At 42.6% G+C, this 16,046-nt stretch overlaps 1 protein-coding gene and 1 long non-coding RNA gene across 2 annotated transcripts in view; one reads left to right on the forward strand and one right to left on the reverse strand.

The window, feature by feature from the left end:
- LOC122790068 overlaps nucleotides 1–4,347 on the reverse strand; it is a 49,022-nt gene extending 44,675 nt beyond the window's left edge. The window contains exon 1 of the long non-coding RNA XR_006362915.1: nucleotides 4,249–4,347. This is a non-coding gene — a long non-coding RNA (uncharacterized LOC122790068). The remainder of the gene's footprint in view (nucleotides 1–4,248) is intronic.
- Nucleotides 1–16,046, forward strand: part of LOC122790066 — a 606,586-nt gene that overhangs the window by 255,200 nt on the left and 335,340 nt on the right. The window contains exon 2 of the mRNA XM_044057631.1: nucleotides 3,029–5,766. Within this exon, the coding sequence (XP_043913566.1) occupies nucleotides 3,072–5,766 (2,695 nt within the window). The 5' untranslated portion in view covers nucleotides 3,029–3,071. The remainder of the gene's footprint in view (nucleotides 1–3,028; nucleotides 5,767–16,046) is intronic.

The following is a 16,046-nucleotide window of genomic DNA, read 5'->3' on the forward strand; positions in this document are numbered from 1 at the left end:
AACATAACACAGTGCCTGGATAAAAACTATATTTAATAATAACTCCACCCTTTTACAGCTTAGCAGTGCTTAGTTTTAACACTGGAATAACAGAAACCATCTCACTGATACCAGATGGGATACTGGCATCCAATGTAGGTTGACAGTATAATTCCTTATATTCAATTTATTTTCCCAAGCCCCACCTCTGATATCCTAAGGGGTTATGTCTAAGATGCCAAATGAAAAACCTTTGAAATTGTTGTGTATAGTGGAATGTCTATACAGAATGTTAACTTCACTTCTTTATATCATAACAATGTTCATATATCATATGTTTATATCATAATGACTTTGAAAAACAAACTACCACCTCAGTCAGTGCAAATGACCTATTTTCATTTTATTTCCCAAGTAAAGATCTATTGTCGTAGAATTTGTATTTTGTTGTATTGTATCATATTACTACATTTGAGTATCATGATTTTTCATCATAATTAAGGGATCTGTTAAAAACATTTTTCACATAAAATGAAAGGACATTTGCCATATTTCTTTTCTTTCTTTTTTTTGCCAGATACTACTGCTTATATTAGGGCTGGCCAGAATGACACGTAGCAAGCAAAAGTCTACCCAGGCATACTCTTTTGTACTCAACTGAACAAATCTTTTCCTGAATGTTTCTCAAAAACATTGTAGCATATTTCTGCAAGTGTCTAAAGTAAGCTATGGCACACAGATCTGCACACAACATGGTATGAGATAGGAATATTCCCCTAAAGACAACATTTCTATTAGTTGTAGGAAACAATAGGTGCAAATTCTGCATGCATTTATTAAGCAAATAGAGGGCAATATCTGGAGAAATGTTTTTAAAATGCAAAGCAAGCTGGGAGGACCAATACAAGACCGATGACATTACATTTTCTGGCTACAATCCTGTAACTTTTCTAAGAACATATCATTATGTCATTCAGCCACTGAGTGGCAGTAGAGAACCATAAATAGAGCTGAGGTGTGCAGCCTGTGAAATTGTCTTAAAATTCTAGTCAGAACACTTCTTGTTCATAGGTTCATAGGTAGGTACTAGGCTATCGGCCCAAGGGCCTATGCAAGCCTAGCCAACAAGGTTCCCTGACTTACGCCACCCAAGAAAGTTATTTTCCTGTGCCACTGACGAGCAGAGACACAGAAGTGATCCCTGGGGTGTATTTCCTATTTCCCATCCACTCATCAAGATTTTTCTTGAAGAGTGCTAATGAAGAACTTTGCTTGACATAGATGGGTAGCTTGTTCCAGAGTATAACAAGTCTCTGGGACAGGAATCTATCCCTCCAGCATGTCCTGTTTATTGTGGTGACAAGGTTTAGGTCCCTAGAGCGTGTAGCTCGGAGGGATTGGGATTTCTTTAGGTGTAGCATGTCCAACAGCTCTGGGTTTGACATAGCTTTATATGTTAGGCAGAGATTGCCTCTGAGAAGGCGATATGCTACGGAGTAAAGCTGGAGTTTTTTGATGCGGTCAGTGTAGGGCATTTGTTTGAGTCCAGTAATCCTCTTTGTGAGGTACTTCTTTGGCCTTTCCAGCTGCTGCAGATGTCTTGTGAGGTACATTCCAAAAGAGGCGTTGTACTCTATAATGGGTCTAATGAATGATGAGTAGAGGGGAACGATGACCTCTTTTTTCCTGGATGAGAAACCTTTTGTGATGAGGTGTGCCACGTAGAAGGACTTCCTGACTACTGTGGTGATGTGACTATCAACGGAGAGACTACTGTCCACCTGGGTCCCAAGGTCTCTTATCATGCATTCGGTGTTAAGTAGATTGCTGCCTATGTGGTAGTTCATGGGTACAGAGTTTTTACCAAAGGGGATGACACTGCACTTTTTGGCATTGAGCTTGAGGCCATGGCTCTGACACCAGGTATCTGTCTCAACAAGGCCCTTCTGTAGGATGTCCACATCATTTGGGGACTTGACTATGGCTCCTAGTTTGCAGTCTAACTTTAAACCACTGACCTGTTAACACACAGCACCACTACATTAAACTTATTAAAGGTCAGACATACTTCCCCGTTACTAGATTGTGCATTCAGAGCCATGCAGGGTGCTGATAATGGTAGCTGATGTGTAGAAATTAAAATCCTGTGTTCCTGTTTCTCACACCACTTGGCCAAAAAATGTTCCTGCTGGCACTAACATCAATATTACTCCCATATAGTATTGTGGTATATATCTTGCACTTTATAATATTTAAAGAAATAATTTTATTGTCAATATTAGTTCAGTTAGCATTGCAAAATGAAAAAAAAAAAAAAAACAACTGAAACAGTAACACAAACATGTCAGAACCGATGCACTTTAATGAACTAACACAATTATGTTGGATACTTACACCATAGTGAGACAAAATATAAAACAGAATGGCGTATTATTACCTAGCAGTTAAACTGAGAAGTACTGTCATTATTCTGTTAGAACGAGCATGTTGTTGTGTTCTTACCTATTTTTGCTAATTATATTTTTTGAATTTATTAACCGGGTATGTTCTAGGACCTTTTCAGCTATGACCTGGATGGACTTTACGGATAACCTGAAGGCAGAAGAGACAGGCACAATTCTCCTCATCTAATATTAGGAATTTAAAAAGGGAGAGATATGATGCATAAAATGTTACTTATATCCATTTCTAACAGTGTCTTATCTGGTGAAAAGCAAGAAAGTGCTTATAGGCATAGTTTGAAAATAGACAATTGTGTCCAGTGGGCTTAACTGGTCAACACATAAGTAAACCAAACAAGCAAATTAACAAACAAATAAAGGTCTTTCTTACTTTTTGCTGGGTAAGGCATCATTAGATTTCATATAAGGGCCAAATGAAGATTCACTTTAATGTTAAATCACTTCAGGTACTGCTAAATACTAGACTGCTCAAACCAGCTACTGTTACATGACTACATCTGTCTGAATCTGTAACTTCACAACTGTACATGTGGTGGCAGTAAAAATATACCACTCTTGAATTAACTACATCCATTTATTGTTTTTAGAATTCATCAAATGTCAAGCAAGCTGCAACTTTAGACAAAGGAGATGGCATTGCCCAATACACTGACCCAGTCCTCAGCAGAAGGCAAAGTGCCCAATGAGATGCCTGTAGAAAAACCACATCTCTGCAAAGAAGAAGAAGAATCCAGCTACCCTATCCTGAAGACCGAAGGGCAAAGTGAAACTCTGATATGTGACATCAATGCTAGGAACTTTGCTTGCCCTGATAATAGAGAAAGGTACTTGGGGAATTCCAGTGTTTGTATCCTTACAGATAGCAAGGGGGAGCAGCATTCTGCTTGTTCACATAACAATACAGTATCTGCATGTTCTCAGAATAGAACCCAGGCAGCACAGCCTAGTCCCACTGACATAGATGATGAGCACAAATTCAATGTTTCCCCAGTGGGTTACAGCATACTTGGATGGGAGGAGAGTCTGATGGACCATGATACCATCAAATCTGAGGCATCACATCAGTCACTATTACCAGATACAAACAGTCTCACACCTGTTTCAGTGAACCCTGCCATCGACAATTTAGAGGAAATACAGGCAGTCAATGCTAACTTCACAGAGAACAGATATATATGCCTAACATCCTGCTCCAAAGAGAACAACAGCTCTTTAGAGGACAGGTACCTTGACACAAGTTCTCAAACAGCTCAGTCAGGCCTACAGTACGGTGAGATAAAGAATGATTTTGGTACAGAAAACCTGACAGCACCACAAATACATGAAGAATCTGCAGTTATACACTCTGAGACTGAGGGCACTTGGCATGAGCAGACCAAAGGCTGCTGCAAAGACATAGGTTTTGACAGCAGCATAAAGAAGACATGCTACAAAGAAGATGCAAATGAGGAAGACAGCAGCCAGCTTTGTTATTCTTCACCTGTTGCTGCAGGGAAAATGACAGTAGGTCTCACAGAGGCACAAGCACTGGCAATGTCAGTTAACGGTACTCCTCTGACAGAGCAGGAAACCATCAGCTCAGCAACTGTAACTGAGTATCAGAAAAGCTCCAGTGCAGAGACCTCAGAGGAACAGCAAAGCACCAGTGTGACGACCTCAAGAGATCAGGAAAGCTCCAGTGCAAAGACCTCTTGGGAGCACGAAAAAACTAGTACAGTGACCTCGATAGAAAAGGAAATCACCAATGCAGCAACTCTTACTAGCAGACAAATTAGTAATAAAGCAGCTGTAGAGGAAATTTGCTTACCAACAGATATAATAACACTGAGCAACAACGTTCCGAATAATGAGTCAGACCAGCAGAGGGAGAAAAAGTCAATCACAGCCATTCAGCTGGATGAATCAGTCCAAGGACCAGCCAATCAGAGGTCAGTTTCAGTACTTAGGCAGGGTGTAGACAAAGCAGGACAGGAGAAGGAGGGGCTGTCCATTACTTTAACAGGTGAAGTGAAAGAAAAGAGCTTACCTGTGGGTGAGGCAGAGCAAGACATAAAGCAGGAACCTGGGAGTGCTGAAAGAGAAGCACAAGAGAAAATAGGAGATTACTGCACACTGAGCAAGGCTTCAGAAAGTCTTGAACAGATTAGTACTGCTTGTTTTAGGCAGCAAGGCTTTGCTGTGAAACAGGGACATTCTGATTCCCACACACAGTCACAGAACCACAGTGCCATGGAGGTTAGTGGCAGTTATTCTGCTTTTGATAACCTGAGTGACAGTGGAGTGTCTGATGATTCTTCACAAAGCAGTACTTTGGATGGTCCTGTAGAACTGTATCGCAATGAGACCCCAATTGAACGTGAAATCAGACTGGCCATGGAAAGGGAAGAAAAGCTAAGGCAGTCACGTGGTATCTCAAATAGTAAGCCCCATGAGCAGTATGTGGAAATCCAGGTGAAACCAATTTTGCAGCAGTGTGCACCAAAGCTTTCACCCGTCCCGAAGCACAAGGACCGACTTATTGCAGGCATGCAGATGATGAAGGAGATAGAGCAAGAAAGCAAGCGAGAGGAAGACCTTGTTCAGTTGGGAAAAGTCAAGAGAATGTATGACAAGGGGAATCCACAGGAGCTGCAGGAGATCAAGATGGTTTTTGAACAAGTACAAGAACAGCAGACTGACCAATTTACTTCAAAGAATGCAAATAACATGAAAGTTAGTGAGGCAGATCAAACAAACAAGATTTCCACTACAGGCACAAGGGCTGATTCCTCTGACAAACCAGAAGCCAAAAAAGGCCCTTCCTTTGCAGAATTTGGGGACAGCAATGTGATTATCATTGAGCATGGGATCTTGCTGCATCCGACCATGACCGTCCCAGCTCCAGCCACCACTTCCACCCCTCCAGCTCAGGTGAACCCATGGCCCCTGGATGAACAGAAAGTGACTGTAATTGAATCATCAAGTGTCTTCTCCAAAACCTCTCAGACAGCATCTCAGCCTTCAGACATGATCAGCAGCTCCCAGAGAGCATCTCAGCCTTCAGACATGACCAACAGCTCCCTGAGATCATCTCAGCCTTCAGACATGACCGACAGCACTTCATACTCCACTCAGGATACTCTTGGTGCAATCCAAGACAATCCTTTTTTCAAACTACGTTCAAAGGATTCACAATCCATCCTTGAACAAGAGATCCGTAAGGTGCAGGAACGGGAAGAGGCACTACAGAGACAGAGATGTAGTCTGTATGGAATTATGGCATCCCCTAACCACAGCAGTCTCACCAACGTCATTAACAGTATCCAGTGTACAGCACCTCAAGAAGGTAAGTGGATGTGTGCTTAAATGTACATGTTACCATATAAGTATACCATGCATGCTTTAAAACGTAGCTTGCTCCATATGCTGTTAAAGTTACGTATCCACATCTATGATGCAAAACGCAGCATTTGATTCCTAGTCATGAACACAGGTGTTTGTTCAAAACTATCCATTTGTGAATATCTAAGCAGTAAAGCATGTGAAGGATATTTTGTTATGAACTAGCATCATATATGTGGAAGACAGATATGATGCCTTCCTTGCCAAGTGCTGTGTTTATCTGAGAGGTATTATTATCTCAAATTAAATATTACACAATATCTGCCTGAAGGAAAATGAGACAATTGCCATCTCTAGTTTGAACTGTAAGTACATTTGACATTCTGTCTCTCCTGTTTCTGCCCTTCCCTTTCACCTTTTGTTAACCCACAGAGTGAACTTCTGAATGACCCTGTGGGTTCCATTTTTTTTATCATTCAGTCTCTCAGTCTATTTAGTACATCCACAACCCTCTCTGTGAAGAAGTACTTTTGCAGATTCGGGGACTAGTTGGTCCTTACTCTGCTGCCAGTGCATCTCTTTTTCCTGTCATAATTATTTGCCACATTTCCATGATGTGGCCTTCTGAGCTCCTAATGTGAAGTCATATTGACTCTTTTGATCTTTAGAGAGAAGAGGGCCAGCTGTTGTAATGCCTAGTCAAATCCTTTCCCCACCATCTCATGTACCCTTCTGGTGGCTTTCCTCTGGACTCATTCTAGCAGTCTGGTGTCCTTCTCCTTGCATGACCTCCACAACTGCGCACAGTAGTCAAAGTGTAGCCTGACTAGGGCCTATTTGATCAGAATGGTTATTTACCTCTTTGCATCTTGACTGTATCCCACTATGGATAAACCCCAGTATTCTGTTTATTGTTGTCACAGCCCTTTAGGTCTGCTCCTGGTGGTCCTTTTCAGATGCAATCGGCACCTCCAGATCCTTTTCCTTTTTGGTTTTCATCAGTTCCATCCCTGCAATGGATATTTCACAGCAAAGGTTTCTGTGGGCAGAGTGGACTCTGCATTTTTCTGGTTTTCTACCCACATTGTCAGCCTTTACAGATAGTTTTGTTAGACTCTTTCCCCCATCTTGTACTGATGCATCTGTCTTTGTTTATTAATGAAGATGTTGGTCATGCACTCTACTTCCTCAGATATATTTATTTTATTTGTATGTATTTATTTATTTATTTATTTACACTCATCGACCACTTTAGTCACAACAGACTAATATCCTCTTTCCATGAGAGACCCAAGGTGGTATTTATACTATTTGATGAAATTTGGCCAGGGCACCAGAAAACTTCCCCTATTCCTTTCGATAAGTGCTGCGGAATATTTTACATCCACTTAAGCTATGACCATATCAGGCGGAGAGGGGTCTCAGTTTAAAATCTCATCTGAAGGATGGAGAAGGCCACGTCAAAGGCCTTGGTGGTGTCCATGAAGACAGCTTTAACCAATACACCATTTAAAGTTTTCCTGTAACTCAGTTACAAAACTGGAAAAGGCTCAAACAGCAGCTTCTTTTCTACATGAACATGTGTTGGATGGTGTTTTCAAACTGTCCCTCTCTAAGAAAGTTGACATTCTTTCCCTTAGGATTTTCTCTAGGAATTTCCCTGCCACTGCTGTTAGGCTAAAAACACTTGCATTTTCCAGTTTCTTTGCTACTTCCTAGCACAAAGGTGCCACTTGCACAAGCTTCAGCCTCTTTTGCCCTGACAAATGATCACTGCCAGGCAGCCCACCAATATCCCGCTCAGATCTGCACGGATGCTGGGAGATAGCATATCTGATCCATTTGCAATGTGCTTCCCTGGGGCAGTCAGTTTCCTTCCTCACTTTTTTCCAGTCTGAGTCCACATACTACTCTTCATTCGTCTGTCTGCCTTCCTGCCCAGCATGACCCTCTCCCATCCATGTGGAAAACTATTGATGTGGTGCCTCTGTTTTTCCCAGTCTCCTGTGATCTCCCAAACATCCTTGGTCAGCATAGTCAGCTCTATCCCTCTATTTTTTCCTTCTGATTCAGAATCTCTCTCTTTACCACAGTACATTGAATGTCTCAGTCTGGTCCGCTCAGATTCAGAATCTCCCTCTTCCACAGTACATTGAATCTCTGAGTCTGGTCCACTCAGATTCAGAATCTCCCTCTTTACCACAGTACATTGAATGTCTGAGTCTGGTTCGCTCAGATTCAGAATCTCCCTCTCCCACAGTACATTGAATCACTGAGTCTGGTCCACTCAGATTCAGATCGAAGAGTATGATTCTTTTTCCTCCCAAATTCCTTGATTCTCTGCACTTGTGTATGAGCACAACCCTTTTCCTCCTACCTCAATTTTTAAATACTCTACCCTTACACATCACACTTTATATATTTGGACCAAACTTCTTAACCTCTGCAAGCAAGAATTCTGGACAGAGACAACAATAATGGGGACACCCAAAAATAGGGACAATTTTCAAATATTGCTGTTATAAACTGAGAAAGTTGATAAAATAACAGATTGTCTGTTAGCTTGCATTTTCTGAAGGGTGTGAAGTCTGAAACTTAGATGTCTGTCATTATTTAATGACTTCAATTCTGAATGATTTGTCAGACAACAACAAATTCTATGAAGAACAGACCAAAAATATGAGGCAAAATTCTGGACATTCTGCAAGAATCTGGACAGGTCAGAGGTATGATATGAGGGCCTGTACACAGCAAAGGTCAACAAGCATTTGATTACTTCCTCTAAGTTTACCATGAGGACAGTTAACTTAGGATGTGAGCTGGCCTACTCTCTTATGCCTTTCATGAGTTTGTGTTTGCCCTTCTCTCTGACCTCACCTCCTTTACATGGATCACTTCTCTGCCTTCACTCATTCAGCATTCTGTCATTCCGGAACAGCTGTATATACTGGTACAACTGTGTTACAGTCCCCTCTTGGCATTAGCCCATGTTTCTGTTATATCAGCAAAGCCCACCCTCTTCTCCTGCAGCCCCCCATCTTCCTACCCAGACACCTTACACTACATTGTAACATTTTAATACTAAGTAATGTCCACCCTCCCCTCCTGTATCACTGCCTGCTCATCCCCATCTCCCTACACACACTCCCTGTATTACATTGTTACAGTGTAACACTATCTCCACCCTTCCCTCCTCTATCACTTTAGACAAGTCCCCATCTCCCCGCACAGATTCCTTATATTACATTGTTACATTGTAATACTAAGTAATGTCCTCCCTCCCTCCTGTATTACTGCCTGCAGATCCCCATCTCCCTACACAGACTCCTTATATTACACTGTTACATTGTAATACTAAGTAATGTCCACCCTCCCCTGCTGTATCACTGCCTGCAGGTCCTCATCTCCCTACACAAACTTCTGACAGTACACTGTTACATTGTAATACTAAGTAATGTCCACCCTCTCTCCTGTATCACTGTCTGCAGCTCCTCATCTCCCTACCCAGATTCCTTATATCACATTGTTACATTGTAATACTAAATAAAGCTCACCCTCCCCTCCTGTATCACTGCCTGCAGGTACTCATCTCCCTACACAGACTCCTTATATTACACTGTTACACTGTAATACTAAGTAATGTCCACCCTCTCTCCTGTAACACTGCCTGCAGGTCCCTATCTTCCTACACAGCCTCCTTATATTACTCTGTTACATTGTACTAAGTAATGTCCACCCTCCCCTCCTTTATCACTGCCTGCAGGTCCCCATCTCCCTACACAGATTGCTTATTTCACATTGTTACATTGTAATACTTAGTAATGTCCACCCTCCCCTCCTGTATCACTGCCTGCAGGTCCCCATCATCCTACACAGACTCCTTTTATATTGCATCGTTACATTGCAATGCTAAGTAATGTCCACTCTCCCTCCTGTATCACTGCCTATGGGTCCTCATCTCCCTACACAGACTTCTGACAGTACACTGTTACATTGTAATACTAAGTAATGTCCACTGTCTCTCCTGTAACACTGCCTGCAGGTCCCCATCTCCCTACACAGCCTCTTTATATTATGCTGTTACACTGTTATATTACATTTTTACATTGTAATACTAACTAAGGTCAGCCCTCCCCTCATGTATCACTGCCTGCAGGTCCCTATCCCCCTACACAGACTCCTTATATCACATTGTTACATTGTAATACTAAACAATGCCCACTCTGCCCTCCTGTATCACTGCCTGCAGGTCCCCCATCTCCCTACACAGACTCCTTATATTAGATTGTTACATTTTAATACTAAGTAATGTTCCTCCTCCCCTCCTGTATCACTGTCTGCAGGTTCCCTTCTCCCTACACAGACTCCTTATATTACACTGCTACATTGTAATACCAACTAAAGTCCACCCTCCCCTCCTGTATCACTGCGTGCAGGTCCATATCTCCCTACACAGACTGCTTATATTACATTGTTATGTTATAGCACTAAGTAATGTCCACCCTACCCTCCTATATCACTGCTTGCAGGTCCCCATCTCCCTACACAGACTGCTTATATCACATTGTTACATTGTAATACTAAGTAAAGCCCACCCTCCCCTCCTGTATCACTTCTTGCAGGTCCCCATCTCCCTTCACAGACTCCTTATATTAGATCGTTATATTGTAATACTAAGTAATGTTCACCCTCCCCTCCTGTATCACTGCATGCAGCTCACCATTTACCTACACAAACCCCTTGTATTACATTGTTACCTTGTAATACTAAGTAATGTCCACCATCCTGCTCTTCTTGTGGTGCTGGTACCTACATGTCCACCTCTGACACTGCTTCCTCTGCATTGCCTCTGATTGCTGTCTGTCCCTGTTTTTTCTTGGCTGCTTTTTCCACCTTATTCATTTACCCATCTGCCACTCTACATGTCTGTATTTGTTTGACAGTCTGTTTTTATGTCGTCCTAGCCTCTGCCCTCTGTCATCTATGTTTGTGTAACCCATCCTGTTTGTTTCCTACCTGTTGGCCTTGCTCAACAGGCTTAGTCTCTACCTTCTTAGTGGACTAACTAACCCACTATTATTTCTGTCACCTACAGTCTCATATAAAGTTCACCTTTTCCTACAAAGTCCATATCTTCTAACATCAAACACTCCTGGACCCTCCTACACTGCCCTTAACATTTTACACACCGCCACCCCCAAACCTCCATAGAGCTTGTATTACTTATTTCATTTTGTTACATTCTTATAATCCTGAGTTTTACTTGTTTTTTTGGGGGGTAGGGGGTCCTCCATTATTTTCTTTCATCTAGTAGCACCTAGTTTGGCCTTTCATTCTTAAGTATTTTACCAACCTGTTCAACAAATACTAAACTGGCTAAAAATACTTAAAAAACAGCAGGCAAGCAGTTAAAACGTATTTTAAAGATGTCTTACAAAAAATAAATAAATAAATAAATAAAGGAAACATTTGTACCAGTGCTACCTTGTAAATGAGATGCCTTGCATATATCTCTCCTACAAAGTTTGAGACATTAATTAGCAGCAAGCAATGAACAGCTACTTCAGTTCAGCCAAATACCCTCCCTTCACAAGGTAAGTGAAAGAAAAAGTAGATTGACACAAGCAATGCAGTAAATGTGACATGGTGAAATAGGGTGCAGGGATACACGTGTATCTGTCGACTTTGTTATATATCAATAACTGTAACATAAGCAATGCAGTAAATGTGACATGGTGAAATAGGGTGCAGGGATACACATGCATATCTGACTTCCTAGTTATATATCAATAACTATATGATTTAGAATATACATACAGAAACGCACAGATACACATAGAGGTGCATGCATGTGGTTTTGCACAAGCATGTGTGTGTGTCTGTGTTTGAATAATTGTCTGGCAGATAAAGGAGAGGATTAAGGTTCTGAGTTGTTAATTAGTTATTTCCTATAACCAAAGGGTTTAGGGTATGAGTCCTTCCACTTCCATTTGCCTGTTATATGACTCTGAGCAAGTCACTTAACTAAACGTTGCACCTGTATCACTCTGAAATGGGACACTTATGTCCAGTGGATTTGTTTAATTAAATAAATAAAATTACATATTTCATGTATGCACACACACACATACAACATGTCCTACTGTACACATAGTGCGCAAGGTTGATTCTTACCTTAAACACTCACTTCATAAGTGAAAAATGCAGTAATAGGCCTATGAGACTTTAAAAGTCAAAGGAGAAGAAACTAAAATAATAGACCTAAAATTACCTGTCTTAAAAATATATTTTCAAATGTGTATACCAACTGTAAATCTCAACATAAATCTACAAATCTAAGTTATTGTACAATCAAGTAGTCTGCAAGACTTTAAATATTTATATTCAGCTTGTGAAGTATACAAGATGAGAAGTTATTTTATCACTTTACAACACTGTTTGCATTCACATACCTCCCATTTTGCTGCCTGTAAGCACCACTGTGTGCCTTTAGGCAGTGAGGTTCATATTATCTGTTGAAATGCATTATCCAGGGGGGGGGGTCTATAGAAAATGAGCTTCTAAGTGCATTGCCCCATGAGCAGACTTGTGTAGTAAGGCCTGCAAAGACACCTGTACTACACAAGTTCTGTGCTGTTCAGGGCTGGGCTGCATAGACACCTGTACTACACAGGTTCTGTGCTGTTCAGGGCTGGCCTAGATAGACACCTGTACTACAAAGGTTCTGGGCTGTTCAGGGCTCGCCTGCATAGACAACAGTACAACACAAGTTCTGTACTGTTCAGGGCTAGCCTACATAGACACCTGTACTACACAAGTTCTGTGTTGTTCAGGGCTGGCCTGCATAGACACCTTTACTGCACAGATTCTGAGCTGTTCAGGGCTGGCCTACATAGACACATGTACTGCACAGGTTCTGTGCTGTTCAGAGCTGGCCTATATAAACACCTGTACTACACAGGTTCTGTGCTGCTCAGGGCAGGCCTGCATAGACACTGTTCAGGGCTGGCCTACACAGACACCTGTACTACACAGGTTCTATGCTGTTCAGGGCTGACCTGCATAGACACCTGTACTACACAGGTTCTGTGCTGTTCAGGGTTGGACTGTATAGACGCCTGTACTACACAGGTTCTGTGCTGTTCAGGGCTGGCCTACACAGACACCTGTACTACACAGGTTCTGTGCTGTTCAGGGCTGGCCTGCACAGACACCTGTATTACACAGGTTCTGTGCTGTTCAGGGCGGGCCTGCATAGACACCGTTTAGGGCTGGCCTACACAGATGCCTGTACTACACAGGATCTGTGCTGTTCAGGGCTGGCCTGGACAGACACCTGGACTACACAGGATCTGTGCTGTTCAGGGCGGGCCTGCATAGACACCATTCAGGGATGACCTGCATAGACACCTGTACTACACAGGTTCTGTGCTGTTCAGGGCTAGCATCCATAGACACCTGTACTACACAGGTTGTGTGCTGTTCAGGGCTGGCCTACATAGATACCTGTACTACACAAGTTTTTTGCTCTTCAGGGCTGGCCTGCATAGACACCTGCACTACACAAGTTCTGTGCTGTTCTTAAACACTCATACAGTAATAGGCCGATGAGACTTTAAAATCAAAGTAGTAGAAATTAAAATAATAGATCTAAAATTACATGTCTTAAGATACATTTTCAAATGTGTATACCAACTGTAAATCTCAACATAAATCTACAAATCTAAGTTATTGTACAATCAAGTAGTCTGCATGACATTAAATATTTATATTCAGCTTGTGAAGTATGCAAGATGAGACAAAGTTCTTTTATACACTTTACAACACAGTTCGCATTCACAGACCTTCCCCTTTGCTGCCTGTAAGCACCACTATGTGCTTTTAGGCAGTGAGGTTCATAGAATCTGCTGAAATGCATTATCCAAGGGGGGGGGGTCTATCTCCCTGAGCAGACTTCTGTAGTATGGCCTGCATAGACACCAGTACTACACAAGTTCTGTGCTGTTCAGGGCTGGCCTGAATAGATGCCTGTACTACAAAGGTTCTGGGCTGTTCAGGGCTGGCCTGTATAGACAACTGTACTATACAGATTCTGTGCTGTTCAGGACTGGCTTGCAGAGACAAAGTTCAGGGCTGGCCTACATAGACACCTGTACTACACAGGTTCTGTGCTGTTCAGGGCTGGCCTACACAGACAGCTGTACTACACAGGTTCTGTGCTGTTCAGGACGGGACTGCATAGACACAGTTCAGGGCTGGCCTGCATAGACACCTGTACTACACAGATTCTGTGATGTTCAGGGTTGGCCTGCATAGACACCTGTACTACACAAATTCTCTGCTGTTCAGGGTTGGCCTGCATAGACACCTGTACTACACAGGTTCTGTGCTGTTCAGGATTTGCCTGCATAGATGCCTGTACTATACAGGTTCTGTGCTGTTCAAAGCTTGCCTAGATAGACACCTGTACTACAAAGGTTCTGGGCTGTTCAAGGCTGGCATGCATACACAACTGTACTATACAGGTTCTGTGCTCTTCAGGACTGGCCCGCAGAGACACCGGTGCTACACATGTTCTGTACTGTTCAGGGCTGGCCTGCATAGACACCTGTATTACACAAGTTCTGTGCTGTTCAGGGCAGGCCTACATAGACACCTGTACTACACAGGTTCTGTACTGTTCAGGGCTATACAGGTTCTGTGCTGTTCACGGGTGGCCTGCATAGACACGTGTACTACACAGCTTCTGTGCTGTTCAGGGCTGGCCTACATAGACACCTGTACTGCACAGGTTCTGTGCTGTTCAGGTTTGGCCTACAGAGACACCTGTACTAAACAGGTTTTGCGCTGTTCAGGGCTGGCATACACTGATACCTGTACTACACAGGTTCGTGCTGTTCAGGACGGGCCTGCATAGACACCATTCAGAACTGGCCTACACAGACACCTGTACTAAACAGGTTCTGTGATGTTCAGGGCTGGCCTGCACAGACACCTGTACTACACAGGTTCTGTGCTGTTCAGGATGGGCCTGCATAGACACCATACAGGGCTGGCCTGCATAGACACCTGTACTACACAAATTCTGTGCTGTTCAGGGTTTGCCTGCATAGGCACCTCTACTGCACAGGTTCTGTGCTGTTCAGGGCTGGCCTACACAGACACTTGTACTACACAGGATCTGTGCTATTCAGGGCTGGCCTGGACAGACACCTGTACTATACAGGTTCTGTGCTGTTCCGGGTGGGCATGCATAGACACCTGTACTAAACATGTTCTGTGTTGTTCAGGGCTGGCCTACATAGACACTTGTACTACACAGGTTTTTTGTTCTTCAGGGCTGGCCTGCATAGACACCTGTACTACGCAAGTTTATTTTATTTTATTTTATTTTACATTTGTTGACCGGGATAGTCCAGCTGGATATATGTCCATTTTCAGTGGAGGCCTGGGGAGAAAAGCTCCACACATAACAACCAAATAGGACAAGACAAGATATTTACAGTAGAAATTAGTACATTACAATACTTTATAACATATTACATATGCAGGATTTTATATTCTGTATTCCAGTAGGGAAAAAAACCTTATGTAAAAATAACCTAGATAAAATAGTAGTTTGAGTTAATAATGGAAATTATATCTAAGAGATATAATAGATACTAAGGTCACACAAAAACCAGAAAGAATAAATACTAGTGTTAGATGGATATAAGTTATGTTATGTTCAGGGTTGACCTTCATAGACACATGTACTACACATGTTCTGTGCTATTTAGGGCTGACTTGCATAGACACCTGTATTACACAGGTGCTGTGCTGTTCAGGGCAGGCATGCATAGACACCCATACTACACATGTTCTGTGCTGTTTAGGGCTGGCCTGCATGGACACCTGTACTACACAGGTACTGTGCTGTTCAGGGAAGGCCTGCATAGACACCTGTACTACACAGGTTCTGTGCTGTTCAGGGCTGGCCTGCATAGACACCTGTGCTACACAGGTTCTATGCTGTTCAGGGCTGGCCTGCATAGACACCTGTAGTACACAGGTTCTGTGCTGTTCAGGACTGGCCTACATAGACACCTATACTACACAGTTTTTGTGGTGTTCAGTGCTGGCCTACATAGACAGCTGTACTACACAGGTTCTTTGCTGTTCAGGACTGGCCTGCATAGACACCTATACTACACAAGTTCTGTGCTGTTTAGGGCTGGCCTGCATAGAGACCTGTACTACACAGGTGCTGTGCTGTTCAGGGTTGGCCTGCATAGAGACCTGTAC

Source organism: Protopterus annectens, chromosome 15.part0, assembly GCF_019279795.1.
Source record: "Protopterus annectens isolate FY-2018-M chromosome 15.part0, PAN1.0, whole genome shotgun sequence".
Lineage (NCBI taxonomy): Eukaryota > Metazoa > Chordata > Ceratodontiformes > Protopteridae > Protopterus > Protopterus annectens.